Here is a 16,406-nt window from a genome sequence, read left to right as displayed (position 1 = left end):
TCCCTCCTTCGTCACTGTCCTTCCATGGCGTATTGTCTCGAACTTGGTTAGAAGGACCAGACTTCACAGACTTTTTGAAGTGCTTAAAACTTGAGCTTGGAGTTACCTGTTGAGGCATGTGCTCTTCACTGGGTCTGTCCTTATAAACAACTTCCATCATACGTCTTATGTTTCCCGCAACTGTTGCCTGATATAGTCTTCTTGAGAAATCTTTCACGACCAGAGGAAAATAGTTCTTTGGCCCCCACAGCTTCACAAATCGGCAAAAGCTTGGCTCAGGGGAGAATGTGGGACAGTATAGGACTCAGACATTAGAGTTCAAATCCAGCCCACCATGAACTAACACTATAATTTCATCATCCCAGTGTTAGCTTGGCCACCATGGATCCTCAGATGCCAGATTAAGCCTGTGTAAATACCAATTCTACAATCTTTTTAGACGTCTGGAGCATGCCCCATGATTTGTGGAGAATCTGCAATGGACTTCCTCATGATTTCTCTACCTAGTCACTCCTGTGTTCCCATGGCCTTCCTGTTTTGCCCTGCCCTGTGACTCAGCTCCTTTGCTAACTCCTACAAGAAACTTCCCTGTATCTGATGTTTTATCATATTTTGGAGCCTTTGCTACAGATTTTCAAGGAGCAACAGAAGAGGTCACCTCGTGGAGTGTAAAACCTTCTTCCACCAGCACCTCATTACACCCTCACTCTCTCTCCCTTACCATCTCATGCCCCACCTGCTCTCTCCTGAATAACCAGCTGATTTTATGGGTAGATGCTTTTCCTTGCCTCTCTGAAGAGTTCAGCCCACACACAGGCCCTTGGAAGCTCAGCCTCTATCCCAATTAGGCTTATCAAGAAATTTCTTCTGAAAAAAACTACTGTGTAGTCCAGAAAAGAGCTAGCAAGAACACTCGTTGACATCTTGGTTATAGTGGGATTATTAATTCATCCAATCCTCACATGATTTGACCCCTGCTTACCTCCCAGACTGCATCATAGACCCCTCTCTCCCTCATCCACTGTTCTCTACACACACAGGCCTCCTATACTTTCTTCAAACCACCAAGCCCATTCTCACATCAGGGTTTTTACCCTGGTTCTTCTTTCTGTCTGGAATGTCCTTCTTCTAGGCCTTTGCTGGCAGACACTTTCTCATCACCAAGAACCAGTGGTAGGAGATTAAGTAGACAAGAGTACAGGGAAAAAATCCTTTAGGGCCTCATAGACCATCTCAAAGAGCTTGGACATTATCCTAAGGGTGATAGGAAGCTGATGAGGGTTTTAAGCAGGAGATTGATGAAATGTGATTACTTTTTTTAAAAGTATTGCACTGGCTGTCCAATGGAGAAAGGATTGGGGCAAAGGGAAGGGCAACATGGAAGAAAGAAGATAAGATACGAGGCTATTACATTAATAGTCCAGACAGGAAATGTTGGGCCAAGGTGGAGGCAGAGAGGAATAGCAGGTTTGGAAACAAAACTAATAAGATTTGCTAATGGACTGGTTTCATTCATTCACTCATTCAGCACTTTTTAAAAAAGATTTTATTTATTTATTTATTTATTTGAGAGAGACAGCACACGTACAAGCCAGGGGGAGGGACAGAATCTCAAGCAGACTCCTCACTGAGCATGCAGCCTGACATGGGGCTCGATCTCATGAACCTGAGATCACGAACTAAGCCAAAACCAAGAGTCAGATGCTGAACCAACTAAGCTACCCAGGGACCCCTCAGCAGACATTCTTGATCAGCAGTAAACAAAACAGACAGAAATCCCTGCGTCTGTGGAGTATATATTCTAGTAGGTGAATGAAGATACAAGTGAAACTGGGACCTTGAAAAGTAGTAGCATTTAAACAGATAAAAGGAAAAAGGGTTCCAGGTGTGAGAAATGATCCAGACCAAGTCTGCAAGATAATATGCATTTGAAAAGTACCAAGAACCATATTGGCAAGCCCAGAAGTTCCATGGAGGGGACTATGGAAAGGCCTTAAGGATTTTAGAAGTTTTTCACAGGCAGCAAAAAAGTATTGATGGTTTTTACCCAAAGATTCAAGGTTGTTGAGGACTGTTTAAGAAAAATGGGAAAGAACGCTTTGCAAAAGAAGTCACTATAAAGGAAAGATGACGGTGATTTGGTCACTGGGTGTCAGGATCAAGGAGAAGGAAACATTCATCTTCAAATCTTATTTAATGGTCATTTTCATTTCATTAAATTAACATTTTTTAATAATTCTTTTAAAATAGGATTTTGCTCTAGTTCAATATCACAGTCTAACAAAATCAAATTTCATATCAAAGCTACTTATGCATAAGTACTTTTATGTTATAACAATTCCTCTTCATAAATAGCCAGGAGGCGAGCTTACAATGGCTTTCTGTTAATTGATTAGGAAATCTGTTTTCCAAAAGCAGCAGAGCTTGCCTGGGATCAGTGAAAAGATGAATGGAAAACAGCAAGTAGAGTATTCCCTTTGATTTGGCCTGCTATGTCATTGGCTTATTGTATGTGACATCACCCGGTCTGATAACCCATCCCCTGATCTGTTATTTGATCAGTCAGGAGAACCAACCCGGGGCAGAAGCATGCACAGTCCTGCCTCTAAGATTTCAGTGATGCATGAAATAGTGGCTCAGACAGTACCAGTTTTGCCCAGGGACCCTCTGAGAGCCACACAGCAATCACAGGACCTCAGGGAGTAGCATCCAAAGGCCATCTTTTAGTTCTAACCATCCAGGTTGCAAGTGGTTCTCTTTTGCCTGTGGCTGGTGCCAAGGGCCTGTGGGAAGAAATCCTTGGCGGATTCTACGATGCTCTAATGTCGAGCCCTGTTGTGAAATGACAGTGACCGGGAGAGGGCTATCACTTTCTCCCCAGGAGGGAGAAGAAGAGCGCATGGCCGAGGAGCAGGTCTCTGTGCAAAGGTTCTACCCAAGCAGTCCTGGGCAAGCCCAGGGCTCTGTGACTTCAGCCCAAGGCTCCCTCACTACCATGGCAGCCATCCACTCAGGAAGGAACGGGAAAGGCTCTGCCTTGCTTTCCGAAAACATTCCTGGTGGGAAACCTTCTGCTGACTTCTGAGTTGTTGAGTTGCATCCTGAGGTTAACAGTGGGGACGCAGCACCCCCCGCCCCCAAACTCTGGCCATTTGCCACATGTCTTCCTACTTCCCTTCAGACCCGAGGAAGTTACCTCTTGAGCTGCCTTCATTTTGACTTGTCCTCTTAAGGAAGTCTTATTTCTGCCTGTCTGAGATAACGCCCAGAGAAGGGTGAAGGGAGACACGAAAATGAACCTAAGCAACAAAAGAGAAAGAAAAAGGAAAACCTAAGCTGTAGGATCAAATAGTTCAAAAGTGTTCAGAGGAAATGCAAAGAGAAATGACTTCGTTTGGGCATTGAGTGGATGGAGGAAAGATTCTCCGAGGCTATAAGAAAACAGGCGACTTCACAACCAACCAGGAGAATACTGGAAAGAACTAAACCATGGTTTCCATCCTCAAAGAAGAGCGGCCAAAAAGACGCAAATGGCTGCTGCTTCCAGAGGCCGGATTCAGACGTACACTTTCCAGTGATTTTGGCAATTACTTTTAATTAGCTCACTCTCTCCAGCTTAATTTTCTGTACAACTTTAACAAATATTTGACCTTTAGCCACACTTTGCCATTGCACCCTGTTTTTCCAAAGCACATGAGCATACGTGCTTGATTTCGTTTTCCCTGCTATGGGTCGAGTAAATTCACTGATTTTACTAATCCAGGTGGGCGCAGTCAAAGCCGATCTCGTTTCAGGTACTCCCAGGCCTTTGTAAAACCTGAGACCAAACAAACAAACAAACAAACATCCCTTAAGGGAAGGGGAACTTGATTAGCAAGAAGCACAATATCGCCATGTGACCGTTTCCCCCTTGTCTTTTTAAACCAACTCTTTCACGGAAAACCGCTTCCTGTACTGTGAATACCCTGAAGTCCTTCAGGAGCTTTGATCATTGTCGATACTCATCCAGTAAGGTTCTAGAAGTACCTCCCATTTATCTTCTCCACTCCAGAAGATTCGGGTCCGCCTGCCAGGAGAGCTAAAACCTCCCAGAGCCAAAGTCATGTGCACATTATCCCAGTTCACAGAGCGGGTCACCGCCTAGTTCAAATACCTAAGAACCAGGAAGGCAGCCTCCCGTTTGGGGTCCGTGTAAAGGAGCAGATGCACTTGGGGGTGCAGCAGTGCGCAGACGGAGGGGAGCTGAGCACGTCCCATTACACCCAGGGATCAATTATCTCATTTCAGGAGAGACTACACTGGCGTCTTCAGCCCCCAAATTGCCTTTAAAAAAAAAAATTCTGAGGCTCAAAATAGTAAATGCAGCCTTGAGTATCAGGATTTAAAAGAATGAAAGATAAAAGGAGCACGGCTTTGGAGAGGAGGCCACCTGTGGTAGGGAGGAGAAAACCGCAGGCCCTTCAGAGCACCGCGCTCGGCTTCTTAACCGAGACCACAAATTGTTTTAGCCTGTGATCAGGCTCGGCCCCCCACCCCCGGGAGAAGGGCTTCCGGCGGCCCAGCCCTGTGCGGCCAGGATCGGCTGGGAGGAGTGTTTAGGAAAAGAGCGGGACTTGTAGCTTCACTCCTCCCTGTAGTCTGAGTGAGACCCAACTGTGCTCCGGTCAGGTACATAAGGGTTAAAAAAAAAAAAAAGAGTGTGCGCTTTGGAAACAGCTGGAAGCCATTAACAGCTCTGAGACCATCTCTGTAACCCAGTCAGAGGGTGGGTGGCCCGGGCAGAGATCCTGCATCCCTGTGTGTAATCACGGACTCCCAGCACTGGGCGGGGCATTATTTCTGCACACCCCCCCCCCCCCCCCCCCCCCCCGCCATGCAGAAATCCCCTCTTCAACTGTTCAGGCCCTGCTCGCACGCTTTCAGGGGCAACTTCGGGCACTAGAAAGTTCTTTGCAAAATTGGCCTCTTTGGAAAGTCTCCCCTTCAGTTCTCACTTGGCCGCCTGGTGTCATGGCACACAACTGTCCTCTTTGGGAAGACAGCGACCCCTTGCCCCTTCCAGATTCTCGCCTCCTCGCGGCCAAACAGCCCCATCTGCCAGCCAGCGGGTCGGTCGGTTTCTGGACTCCTGAGCCTGCTTACTCTGAACTGTGCTCAGCTTCAGAGCCCCTTGTGAAGAGCGGGACCCAGGACAGAAGACATTCCCAGCTCCGAGCGCAGCAGTATGGAATCATCTAGGAGACCTTTTCCTTCAGGAGTTTTGAGGGCAATTTTTTCAGGAAAGACGCAGCTACGCCCCCTCTTAGGCACTGCCCCTAGAGAATCTCTGCCCCCTCATCCCTGGGCAAGCTTTCAGCTCTAGAAGACTTGCCTGATGGACGGGGCTAGTCTGGGAATGGCTGCAACAAAGCCAAGAACGAGAGATGAAAGAATGAGTTTCCTCTAGATTGCTCCAAGGTGGGGCGGGGTGCCTCGCTTCCCAACAAGTGCAGAAGCAGATGAGTCAAGATGGTTCTCATCTTGACCCTGGATCTCGGACCCGTTCTCTAGGACCACGACCAAAGATCTCTTTCTGTCTCCCAGCCCTCCCAATCTCTGTCCTCCCGCCCGGCTCCAGCACAGGCCTCTGAGGCAGCAGGCCAACCTGGTCCTGGCCGCCTGGCCCCAGGCCCAAGCTCCCTCATTGACCCTTTCTGAAATGCCCTCCCTTCATCCCGTAAGGTTGTCTGAGAGGTCCCTCTTTTCCTGGGCTAGCCCCAGAGCATCTGAAAAATCAGTGTTTTCCAGCCATGGGCTCAAGGTGACATTTCTGACCCTTGGAGGTGGGTCTTTTCCCAGAGTTCTCCTCTTCGATTGTCTGGAGAAGCACAAGATTCCACCTCTGTTTTTGCTCTCAACAGGCTAAATGCAATGGAGGGTCATTATTGTGCTTTTGGTCTGAGGAATGTCCTAATTATATCTTTGCTTTCATTATATGGAGAGGACCCAGGGTCAGCCCAGGCTCTGGCTTTTGGAGATTAAGTAAATGAACAGTTATGACCTGACAGAGTTGGAGATTAAGTAAATGAACAGTTATGACCTGACAGAGTCACCCCGTATATAAGCTGATAGCACTAGGTGTAATTTTGACCTCATTTTGCTTTCCCAGCTGTGCCCCAGATCAACTGCGATGTCAAAGCTGGAAAGATAATCAATCCTGAGTTCGTTGTAAAGTGTCCAGCAGGATGCCAAGACCCCAAATACCACGTTTATGGCACGGACGTCTACGCATCCTACTCCAGCGTGTGCGGAGCCGCGATTCACAGGTGGGTAGCCCCGAGCTACTTTACAACGAGCAGTGAGGCTGTGGGCAGGGAGCTCCCCGGGCAGGGGTGCCCGACTTAGCCAGCAGCACTGCACACGTGTAACCGAGCATCCTGTACTGCTCGCGGCGACCCTGTCCCATGGGATTACGCCCATGCTAGGTGTGGTCCCGGCTCTCCTTTCACCGCGCTCCGTGGAAAGGACCCACTTCTCTTCACCCTAAGGGGATGGGGAGGAGGATTCTACTCTCTCGTGTTCATGACAAGGAAACCAAAGTCCTCGGTGACAGAAAGCATGTTTTTTCTACCTGTATGTACTGCACGAGGAGATATTAGGGATGTGACTCGGAAGGCCTGGAAGTTTGGAGAAGAAATGTCACAGCTGTGGTGATGGCTTGGAGACGAGTAGAACAGGCAAAGCGAGGAGGAGGGTGACAGGTGGTTCTGCTCAGTCAGCTGTTGGTTTGGGATCCAGGAAGGGTGGCAGGAAGTAGGACATGCTTTGAACTAAGTCACTGCCTAAATGAAGAGAGGCAGAAGTGACCTTCGCAGAATCCTCAGACCTCTTTTGCTTAGGCTGGGCGTCCAGACTCAGGGGGAGGCATGTTTACTTCCTAGCTTTGACAATAAGGCTAACGGGTCTGTGTCGAGCACCTCACTTATGTCACCTTATCTAACCCTCACGGTTCCCTATGCGGTAACTGCTACCGTAATCCGCCTCCCAAAGATGGAGAGAGGCTGACTAGCTTTTCTAATGCCGCGCTATTAGGAAGTGTCCAAGTGGGGACTCGAACGTAAGTCCAGTGCCCATGCTCCTAACCACTGCTTTGAGACAGCTTTGAGACGTGACTCCTGAAACATTGCTCAGCCACCAGATACTGGGCAAAGTTTCTGAAGTATTCAGGCTTCAGTCTCTTTTTCCTTCTCTTTACTTGCACACCAGTCAGCTGATGGATCCATTGTACCCCCGCCAGGGACGGGGGAAAGATGTAAATTCCCTCCCTCTCCAGGTGTCTCTTCAGTAGCTCCTCAGAAATTTGGGGAAGCAGCTAGAATGAAGTCGATGTGTAAAAGGAGATTTGAGAATCACTAGCAGATTCTGTTCGCCGTCCTCCTCTCCGCTCCCGTGGAGGCTGACGAGCTGACTGATTTTCCAACGGGAGCGGGACTCTGAAGGCTCTATTACGGAGAAGTAGTGAAGCAGTCAAGAAAAACTACACCAAACCCTGTTTCTTAACCCCACACTATGGAAAAAATATTTTGCTTTCACTCTGAAAGAAATTTCATGCTAAAAGGAAAGAGGCACACGAATCTACCCATACACGCGTGTGCATGAATACACACGTGCCTGCTCCCGCACATATGCTTGCACACGTGTGCAAGCTCACATACATCCTCACACACATGTGTGCACACCCGGAGCATCTCCCACACCATGCGCACTCTGCAGTCCCTGTCTGCGGGGACACCGATGTCTGCCGCAGGGGCCAAGCCTATCTTGAGGTCGCCTGTATTTTTCCAGCTGGGATCCAAAACGGTTGGCCCTTGCTTCCTCTGGCCCTTGCTGGCGCTACCTTGCCCTTCCGTGTTTCCCAGGCAGGACAGAGTCGCATGAGTTAATTCAACCTCACAAAGATGTCGTCATAATCACAGTAATCCCTTGCACTGTGATTCTCTCCTTCTAGCATCGTCTCAACCCCACAAGGCTGCTGTTAACATCCCTGTTCGTTAGAAGAGGAGCTGAGTAATAGGAAGTTAATTCAATGGCTAGTTCATTGCACGTTCAGGAGTAGAGCTCACGTCCCCTGACTTCCAGTCCAGAGCCCAAGTGACACATTTACGTAAGAACTGCTTAATATACAGAGTGACGACATGAGGTGGATGTGGACTTCGGACCAGTAAGAGTCGGGAATGGCTTGGTGATGGTTGGCCACACCACTGGGGACAAAGTAAGAAGGGCGTTGACGAGGACTAGGACTCGGCGATCCCAGCGTTTGGGTTGGAGTGTAGGAACTTGTGGCGAGAATATAGAGGAGGGTAGAGGGGAAGAAGAGAAGAACTTGAATGTTCCAAAAAACAAGATTTGCTACTTGAGCAATCAAGTGCCCTAGAAGCTTCCTGGACCAGGGTCTGATCTAGGGGGAAACGCTATTCGGAAAGAAGTAGCACCGTCCACGGGGAGGACGCACAGAGGTCTTAAGGGAGAACAGACAGGAATTTTGGATACTCTCAGTTTTGTTTTTCAGTCTGTTTTCAGAAGGCAGGATTTAAGACAGAGAACTTGAGTAGAAAGTACAGACGGGGCCTCCTTTACTGGCCTGTCAGAGCCCCCCACAGTCAGAACTGGGAGGCTGGAGAGAGCACGCTTCGGTTTAGGATTTAATACTCATACAATATATCATAATCAGATGTCTTATTATGAGTGACTCCCTTGACTCTTTCAGACCAAAGGGATGATGAACGTATTTGAAGCATCATATTTTGGCTCAGTCTTGTCCGGAATTCACCTCTGTGTTTAGAGAGGGACCAAGTGCTGGGAGAGGGAGGGTGTCTTCTCAATGGGGCGAAGAGGCCGTCCCCATGCAGAGCACTCTTCAGTCTGCTTTCTGACCAGATGCTGCCCTGAGAACGGCAGCTGTTCAAAACCCGGCCCTTTTCTGTGACCCAGGCTGCTGACCGTCAGCTGAGGCCTGTCCCCCGGTACCAGGGTCCTGGAGGACAGGAGCTGAAGGCTATGTCCAGCATCACGCAGGGCATCTGAGGATGCCAAGAAGTGGAACCGGTTTTTGCTCTTTCAGAGAATATATCCGAGGTGCCTATCTCTGAGTGAGGATAGAAACGAGGTCACACGTACATCAACTCTCCAAAGCGCCCTGGCTCCTATCTGCTTCATAAGTGAAACCACAGCCTCTTGCAGGCTCTCTCCCTCCTCCAGCGTCTCCTCCAGTGGTCGAGTCTCTGGTGCCTTCCACCTTCACGGACTGCCGTTGGCACCTGTAGTTTATAGACCACTGACCTCCCCAGCATCTACCCTTCTCTAGAATATCTGAGAAGGTCCTCAAGTCCATCCTCAAGATGAGGCATCCCTCTTGTCTGCAACAGGGCAGTCTCATGAGCACACCATCGTTCTGTCCTGCACCTTCCCCAAAGTCTGGGTTTTCAGCCTCACATCGCCCTCAGATGGGGCGTCAGCAGCCCTGCCCAGCTGGGGAAGGCACCGGGCGCTTCCCAGGTCCTCGAACGGCCTGAGGGAAGCTCAACACTGGAAGTGCAGCTACCGCGCTTCCGACTTCACTTCAACAGGACCAAGTGCACAACACACATTTCCTCAATACGATGGACTATGAAACCAAGGGCAGAATAATTTCTTGGGAGGGAAAGAAGAAAGGTGTTATTTCTATCTTCACCCATTAATTATAAGTAAAGGGAGCATGGGAAAATTTTTTTCAAATAATTAGAATTTTCAGCCCACACAAGTGCTGTGCTCATAAATGTTGAACGACCAGCTCCCCCAAAGCAGGGGTAGTGCTGATTGACCAATTTCAGGGGCATCAATCCTCCCACCGTGGCTGATTTCAAGCTACCGTGTGAAATGAACCAACTCTCACGACCCTGGAAAGTTAACAGTTGGCTTTCAGGAGCCCGTGTGGGCGGCATCCAGGCGCCACCGACAGGCCTTCCGACGCAAAAGGATAAAATACTGTCTTTTCCCTAAGAAAATGTCTAATCTAGTTGGGAGGCAAAAATCAACTCAAGAAATTTTTAGGAAATTGCACAAGACTGAATAAAATCAGAGTCTTGGTTGTGAGACAAGAGTCTGAGGCATCGTTAGGAAGGGATGTAGCCAAGTCTTTTCAGAATCTCTGTGGGGAAGACAGTGTTGGGCACGAGCAGCACGGGCCTCCTCAGGCAGAAGAGGGAGCTGGTTTTCCAGAGCAAGAGAGCAGCACGAACACACACGTGAGCGGGAACCATGTGCTCCGTCGGGGGAGCTGAGACCAGCCTGGCTGCGGCTGGGAGACGTGAGGTAACTGATTCTGAGCTCCCGAGAGACAAGAGAGGGCAGGGTCACAGAGATTTGGAAAGATGACCCTCAAAAAAAAACCAACAACAACAACAACAACAACTCTTTGGGTCAGAAAAAAAAAAAGGTTTGGAAAGATGAAGAGTTGGCATCAGAGGGTGCCTGTGCTTTTGGACTCTGAGGGGCAATTGTGACCAAGTGGGACAAACCCAGGAGTCCAGGTCAGCTAGACCTGGGTTCAAATCCCTGCCTTATAATTCACTAGTTACAAAATCTGGACTGAGTCACTCCACGGGTCCAAGGCCGATTCTGCGCAATGGGAACAATAGCACTGCCTTCTCTCTGCAACTCACAGGTTTGCCGGAGGAGCTGGTGGGAAACCTGCACGGGGATGATTTTAAAGCAATTAAGTGCTCTATATGTCAAGTACTATTATCACTTTGCTTCCTTCTGGGTCACTGAGCAGTTGAGTGTTGAAAGTTCTTGACTCGTGAAGGTGGGAGGGCAGGAAACGGCCACTCTCATTCCTGGAGGGCAGGGAGGGTGCTGATGAGAACAAATCTGAGTGCGTTTTAGCTCCCTGTGTGCCACGAATCGGATACCCACAGGAGCCACAGGAGGCTCTGGGACAAAGACACGACAATGGGAAGGGAGCCGAGGAGCCAGAACGGAGCCCCTGCTTCACATACAAGCAAAGAGGTAGATCTGTCAGTCTCTGTCACGTCAGGACCGAAAACCTTCAAAATCGTAGAAATTAAAGAAACAATTCCTAGTCCTTAGGGGAATCTTTTTAATGAGCTCAGTTTAGCGGCACACCTCCCTTCCCTGGCCCAAAATAAAAGGAAAACTTAGCTTTGTAAAAAGTCACGGCCACCGTTCAAAACAACGGGAGTCATTCTGCTACGTCACGAAACCAAATTAGAAATGGTCAGGAAAGACGTTTTACTAAAAACCACGAACTCGTGGGGACGAGGAAGAAATCTGAGAAATCGCTGCCTGCCCAGAACCCCGGGTCCTGTAATGAGAGCGGGGACGTGTGACCCGGCGGTCAGATGCCGGGCTGCGCGACGGAGGCACCTTCTGGGGGGGCCGCCAGCGGGGTAAACCTTGGCTCACTCCCCTGCCCTCCTCGCTCTCCGTAAAGACGGAGGCTGGTTTGATAGTCGGTTGATTTCTCTGTGCGTCACACTCTGCCTTCTCTTCGTAGTGGCGTGCTGGATAATTCGGGAGGGAAAATACTTGTTCGGAAAGTTGCTGGACAGTCCGGCTACAAGGGCAGTTACGCCAACGGGGTCCAGTCGCTGTCCCTGCCGCGCTGGAGGGAGTCCTTCGTCGTGTCAGGTAGGCCTGCGCTCGGGACAGGCGCTGCGACGGCCGGCGCGTGGCTTAAGCGACCAGGGGGTGAAATGTGCTCTTTTCAGTGTTCTGCTGGCTTGACTTGATGGCCCAACTCATTTCATCAAAATCGGAAGCATTAGCTCTTCCGATAATTAGGATCATGAAACAATAAATTATAATTACAGTGATGAATCACTATGAAGTCTGGAAATATTAAAAGGCTCCAACTGCTCATTTTAAACTCACTGCAGCTCTCCATAACCCCCAACTTTTAATGAAGTGAATTACATTTAATAACTTGGGTTTTTTTTTAACTACTCCTTTAGTCAGACCAAATATGTCTCATATCTGGATCCTCATTCCTTGATGCTGCCGGTAAATGGAAAGGGATATTGGCTCTTAGAGAACCGAGTTACTATTTTGAGGTTTCTTTTTGTTTCATTAATTGTTTTGCTAGTCAGTTCTTGCCCTATCTAGCTCCTTAGGATTTTTGCAGATAATCATTTTCATTCTTTTCTTCCCTCTTCCAATGAGGTGATGTCAGTGAGCTAAAGACTAGTGCGATTTCACAGGGAAAAGGTAACCAAGTATCTCTGTATTATCATGACCTGCCCTTGCCTATTTTTGTGAAATTCCCCAACCTAACCTTTTATTTTGAATTTTAATTGAAGGAAAAGTTGAAAGAGTACTACGACGAGTACCCGTATTCCTTTCATCTAACAACATTTGCTTTATCTATCCACCTATGATTTATTTTATTTTCTTCTAATCCATGTGAAAATAAGCTGCAGGCATCACACTTCATCCCTCAACACTTCAGCACACACCTGGTAAACACGAGAACATTTTCCTAAATAACCACAATACCAATACCGCACCTAAAAAATCAACATTGATACAATAGTATCTAACAAATAATTCTTTTTCGATTGTATCCAGTTATCCTAAAATAGTCTTCATAGTAAGTTCTTCTTCCTCCTCCTCCTCTCTCCTTCCCACCCCTCTCTCCCTTCCTTCCTTCCTCCCTGCCTCCTTCTTCCTTCCTTCCTTCCTTCCTTCCTTCCTTCCTTCCTTCCTTCCTTCCTTCCTTCCTTCCAGATCCACAATCTAATAAAAATCATCCACTGCATTTAGTTGTCACATCTATTTACTCTCTTCTAACCTAGAACTAGCTACCACCACACTACCTTTTTTGGTCGTGAATGGCAACGACATTTTCGAAGTCCCAGCCAGTTGTCTAGTGTTGTGTCTCACAATCTGGATGGACCACAGACCTGTCCGACTATTTCCTCATGAGTGGATTCAGGTTAAATATTTTGCCAAGGTCACTACCTAGGTGGTATCATAGCACATCCGTTGTGCCGTGTCACGGTGACCGTCTCCGAAGGCGCGATAACGTCAGTTCGGCCAGTTGTGGTGATGCTGCGCTTGACTGCTTGGATACTTTACGGTATCTCTCCACGGTAAAGATAGCAGCATGAGTAGCTCACTCCCCAGCAAATTCACCTAAGGGTTTGTTTTTTTTTTAAAGATTTTATTTATTTATTTGACAGAGAGAGAGACAGCCAGCGAGAGAGAGAACACAGGCAGGGGGAGTGGGAGAGGAAGAAGCAGGCTCATAGCAGAGGAGCCTGATGTGGGGCTCGATCCCAGAACGCCGGGATCACGCCCTGAGCCGAAGGCAGACGCTTAACCACTGTGCCACCCAGGCGCCCCTCACCTAAGGGTTTTAACATCCATTGGTGATCCTCGCCGTAGCAAGAATTACACTAGAAATTGAAAAATTATGATTGTTCTAATTCTGTCATTCCTTCCACATTCATTAGCAAGTAGTCTTACATAAAGAAGAGGGGTGTTTCCCCCCTCCACACCTATTTTTTCAAGTACCACTATGGACTCATGGATTGTTTTTGAAAAGATGTTATAATCCATTATCATCATTATTGTTTTGGCACTCAAATTTTCCAAGTTTGACCAGGGGGAGCCCTTCAGGCTTCTTGTGGACATGTCCTCCTTGGTGTCTGAGCACAACACAGTGTTCCCTCATCGTCTTCCACTAGCCTTACTCTGGGCCTTGAATCTCCCATTTTCTTCAAAAAGGCTTCACATGATTTTAAATAGAGTCTAACAAAGCTTCCTGGCATCCCGACAAGACTAGGAGCCATATGACTCTCCAGAGAACCCATCTAGAAGGACTAACTGGAGCAAGGAAGGGAGAAATGTTCTATACTATAGTAGGTCTTCCAGTCTAGGTAGTTTTCTGGTACCTTTATGTGTCCCAAGCTCCAGCTCCTACTCTCCTCCATGGATCAGAGTTTTAATAGAACTACAAATAGACCTTTTAGGGTTCTTCACAACTTGAGCGATCCCTGTTTCCTCTAGCCTGTGGAATTCTGCACACCAAGGGTTCAAATTAAACGGGTTTCTATGTCAGATCGTGGAAAGTCATCACAGTACCGTGAGAATTCAGAATAGGGGCCATATGAAAATGCTAATATCTAGGATACAAATGTGTCAAGTGTAGAGAGAAATATAATTTCTACATAGGTGTTTACCAAGTCGCTCCTGGCTAAATAAGAGTGTTTCAATCTTACGTGTGTAGCCTGCAATTCAAGAATCCCAACAGAGGTTTAAAAAGAAAAATTAACTACAAGAGAGTAGAGATGTTTGGGGTTTTGTAAATGAAAATCAATCTGCTGAGATTATTCCCTATAAATCTCAACTTCCGTGTCCCCTCATTTCACCTAGTGACATTTAACCAGAGCTCTTCTTGCCAATTATAACAAACGCATGTGCTTCTGCAATGGCTAGGGGCCTCTTTTGAATGCGTGAACTGGGAGAGCACGTTGCAGCATAAGGGCGTTGACTGGCCAGAAACCAAGGCTTGCTCCCCACTATCTGGAGGCTCAAGTTTAGCTGCACTGGGTCTGAATCCTCCTCTGAGGGCTCAGGTGCCTCCATGACCTCTCTCTAGGCTTTTATCTCTAATTGTCACACATCACTGTGCTCCTTTCGTTAATTCACTTTGGCCGGCGGGGACGGGAGCCGGGGCTGGGATGTGCATGTTTGGTCAGCACAATCCTTTGACAGCCCAGGGATAGACGAGGTCAGAGAGGGACCTCCTAATACAGCCCATTTGTTCTTTGATCCGCATTTCAGAAAACTGAGCTCATGTTCCTTTTCCTTCTGAATAGAAGCAGAAAGAACCAGAGGATTTCAGATGCGAGAAGAATAGTAAACAGGGAGACGATGTCTCTGCAGCGCATTGTGGATAAAGTGAGGCCCACAGCCCTGGGGCCCTCCTTGGGTCTAACGTCAATCACTGTTATTTGGAGGAGGCCCCGGCAAGGGTGGGGGACCTGGAAATGCCAAGCTCTGTTCCCGGGGGACTTTAATGAGGTGAACTAGCTCCGTGAGCCCCACATTTTCCCTCATCACCACTTTGAGTGATAGTTATAGGTGATGCCAGCATAGAATCTTCCCATCTCTCTGGTAACATTTAGTTCCAAAAGAGTTTAACTTTTTTTTCATTAGATCCCTACAACTTAATGTAGTAAATTGGTCCACATCGTTGTCCATATTTCCTGAATAAGAAAAATGAGAGTCTCAGGGATTGAGGCAGTTAGTTAATGGCAAATAGAAGCAGAAACCTAGAGCTTCTTAGTCCTGATTCCAGGCCCTTTCTGAACCCCTGTCATTCCATCTGCTTCATGACTCTGCAACCCCTTGTGTCAAGAGGGCTTTTGGCAAAACCGTGCTCAAACCCCCTCAGGCTCTCCACACGACACCCCTCCCCAACTCCTCCCCAAGCCGATCCTATAAAACTACTTCCTTAGGCTGTGAGTTAAAATTCTTTCATTATCAGATGTAAATATTAGATAACAGGTGAGACCCCTCTGAGTTGTGACAGGGATCTAAGCATTGAGGTATTCCTGCTCTGAAGAAATACTTCGTGAGGATCTTCTACACTGCAGACACGGCTCTGATGCCCTGCCTTCGTGGGGGGAGGCTACTGGATTCCAAGTGACACTATCCATCTCATTGTGGAGCAAAACTGGTGGAATGTCAGGTGAGGGAGGCTCTGTAGGCAGCAGGCTTCTCAGGCAATTTTCAGTCCTATCGGCCCCCCCATCACCTGATGGGTTTTTCTTTTTCATGCCTCCTTTGTTTCCCTGATAACATATTAACATTCCTTCCTGTCACCTGGCCTCTAAACACTCTTTCCCTAGGTGGGCGACAAATGCTTATTTTGAAACCTACTTTTAGGTTTCTCTAATGCCATGGAATTCAAATGGATCCCACAGGGTCCGTGAAAGGGGGAGAGAGCCATTCTGCACAGCCAGCCTGTGACCAGAGCGCCAGAGCGTCCAGAAGGAGAGCGTGGGGAGTGTTTTTACATTCATCTACTGACCTAATTAAACATTCAACACCACATGTATGAAAACCTTAGCTTACATGTCACATCTTCGTGAGCAGAACAAGGGTTGCTAATGGGAACTCTGAGTCATGGAGATTTTATTGCTTCCTTCTAATATTAATAAAACACAGACTCTACAGGAAAACAAAACATCACTTGACTTTCTTATTGTAATCAACAATTCACCTGGGGGGAGACTGACGGATTTATTGAACTCCAGAGAGATAAATAGGAAGGAGGGAATCAACTTACCAGAACAGAACCATCTAAAAACTTCTAGCTCTCGAAATAAATAATTTTTTTCTTTCTTTTTCCTTTTTTGCAG

The 16,406-nt window shown here is 47.6% G+C and overlaps 1 protein-coding gene across 2 annotated transcripts in view; it reads left to right on the top strand.

Annotated features, from left to right (window-relative positions):
- VIT (vitrin) overlaps nt 1–16,406 on the top strand; it is a 98,894-nt gene that overhangs the window by 36,915 nt on the left and 45,573 nt on the right. For both annotated transcript variants that reach the window (XM_026478870.4, XM_026478878.4), the window contains exons 4-5: nt 6,149–6,305; nt 11,534–11,667. In XM_026478870.4, coding sequence (XP_026334655.2) covers nt 6,149–6,305; nt 11,534–11,667 — 291 coding nt within the window. The remainder of the gene's footprint in view (nt 1–6,148; nt 6,306–11,533; nt 11,668–16,406) is intronic.

The sequence above is a fragment of the Ursus arctos genome, unplaced genomic scaffold (genome assembly GCF_023065955.2).
Source record: "Ursus arctos isolate Adak ecotype North America unplaced genomic scaffold, UrsArc2.0 scaffold_8, whole genome shotgun sequence".
Classification (NCBI taxonomy): domain Eukaryota; kingdom Metazoa; phylum Chordata; class Mammalia; order Carnivora; family Ursidae; genus Ursus; species Ursus arctos.
The sequence above is the reverse complement of the archived record's forward strand: the minus strand, read 5'-3'. Positions and strand labels throughout refer to the sequence as shown.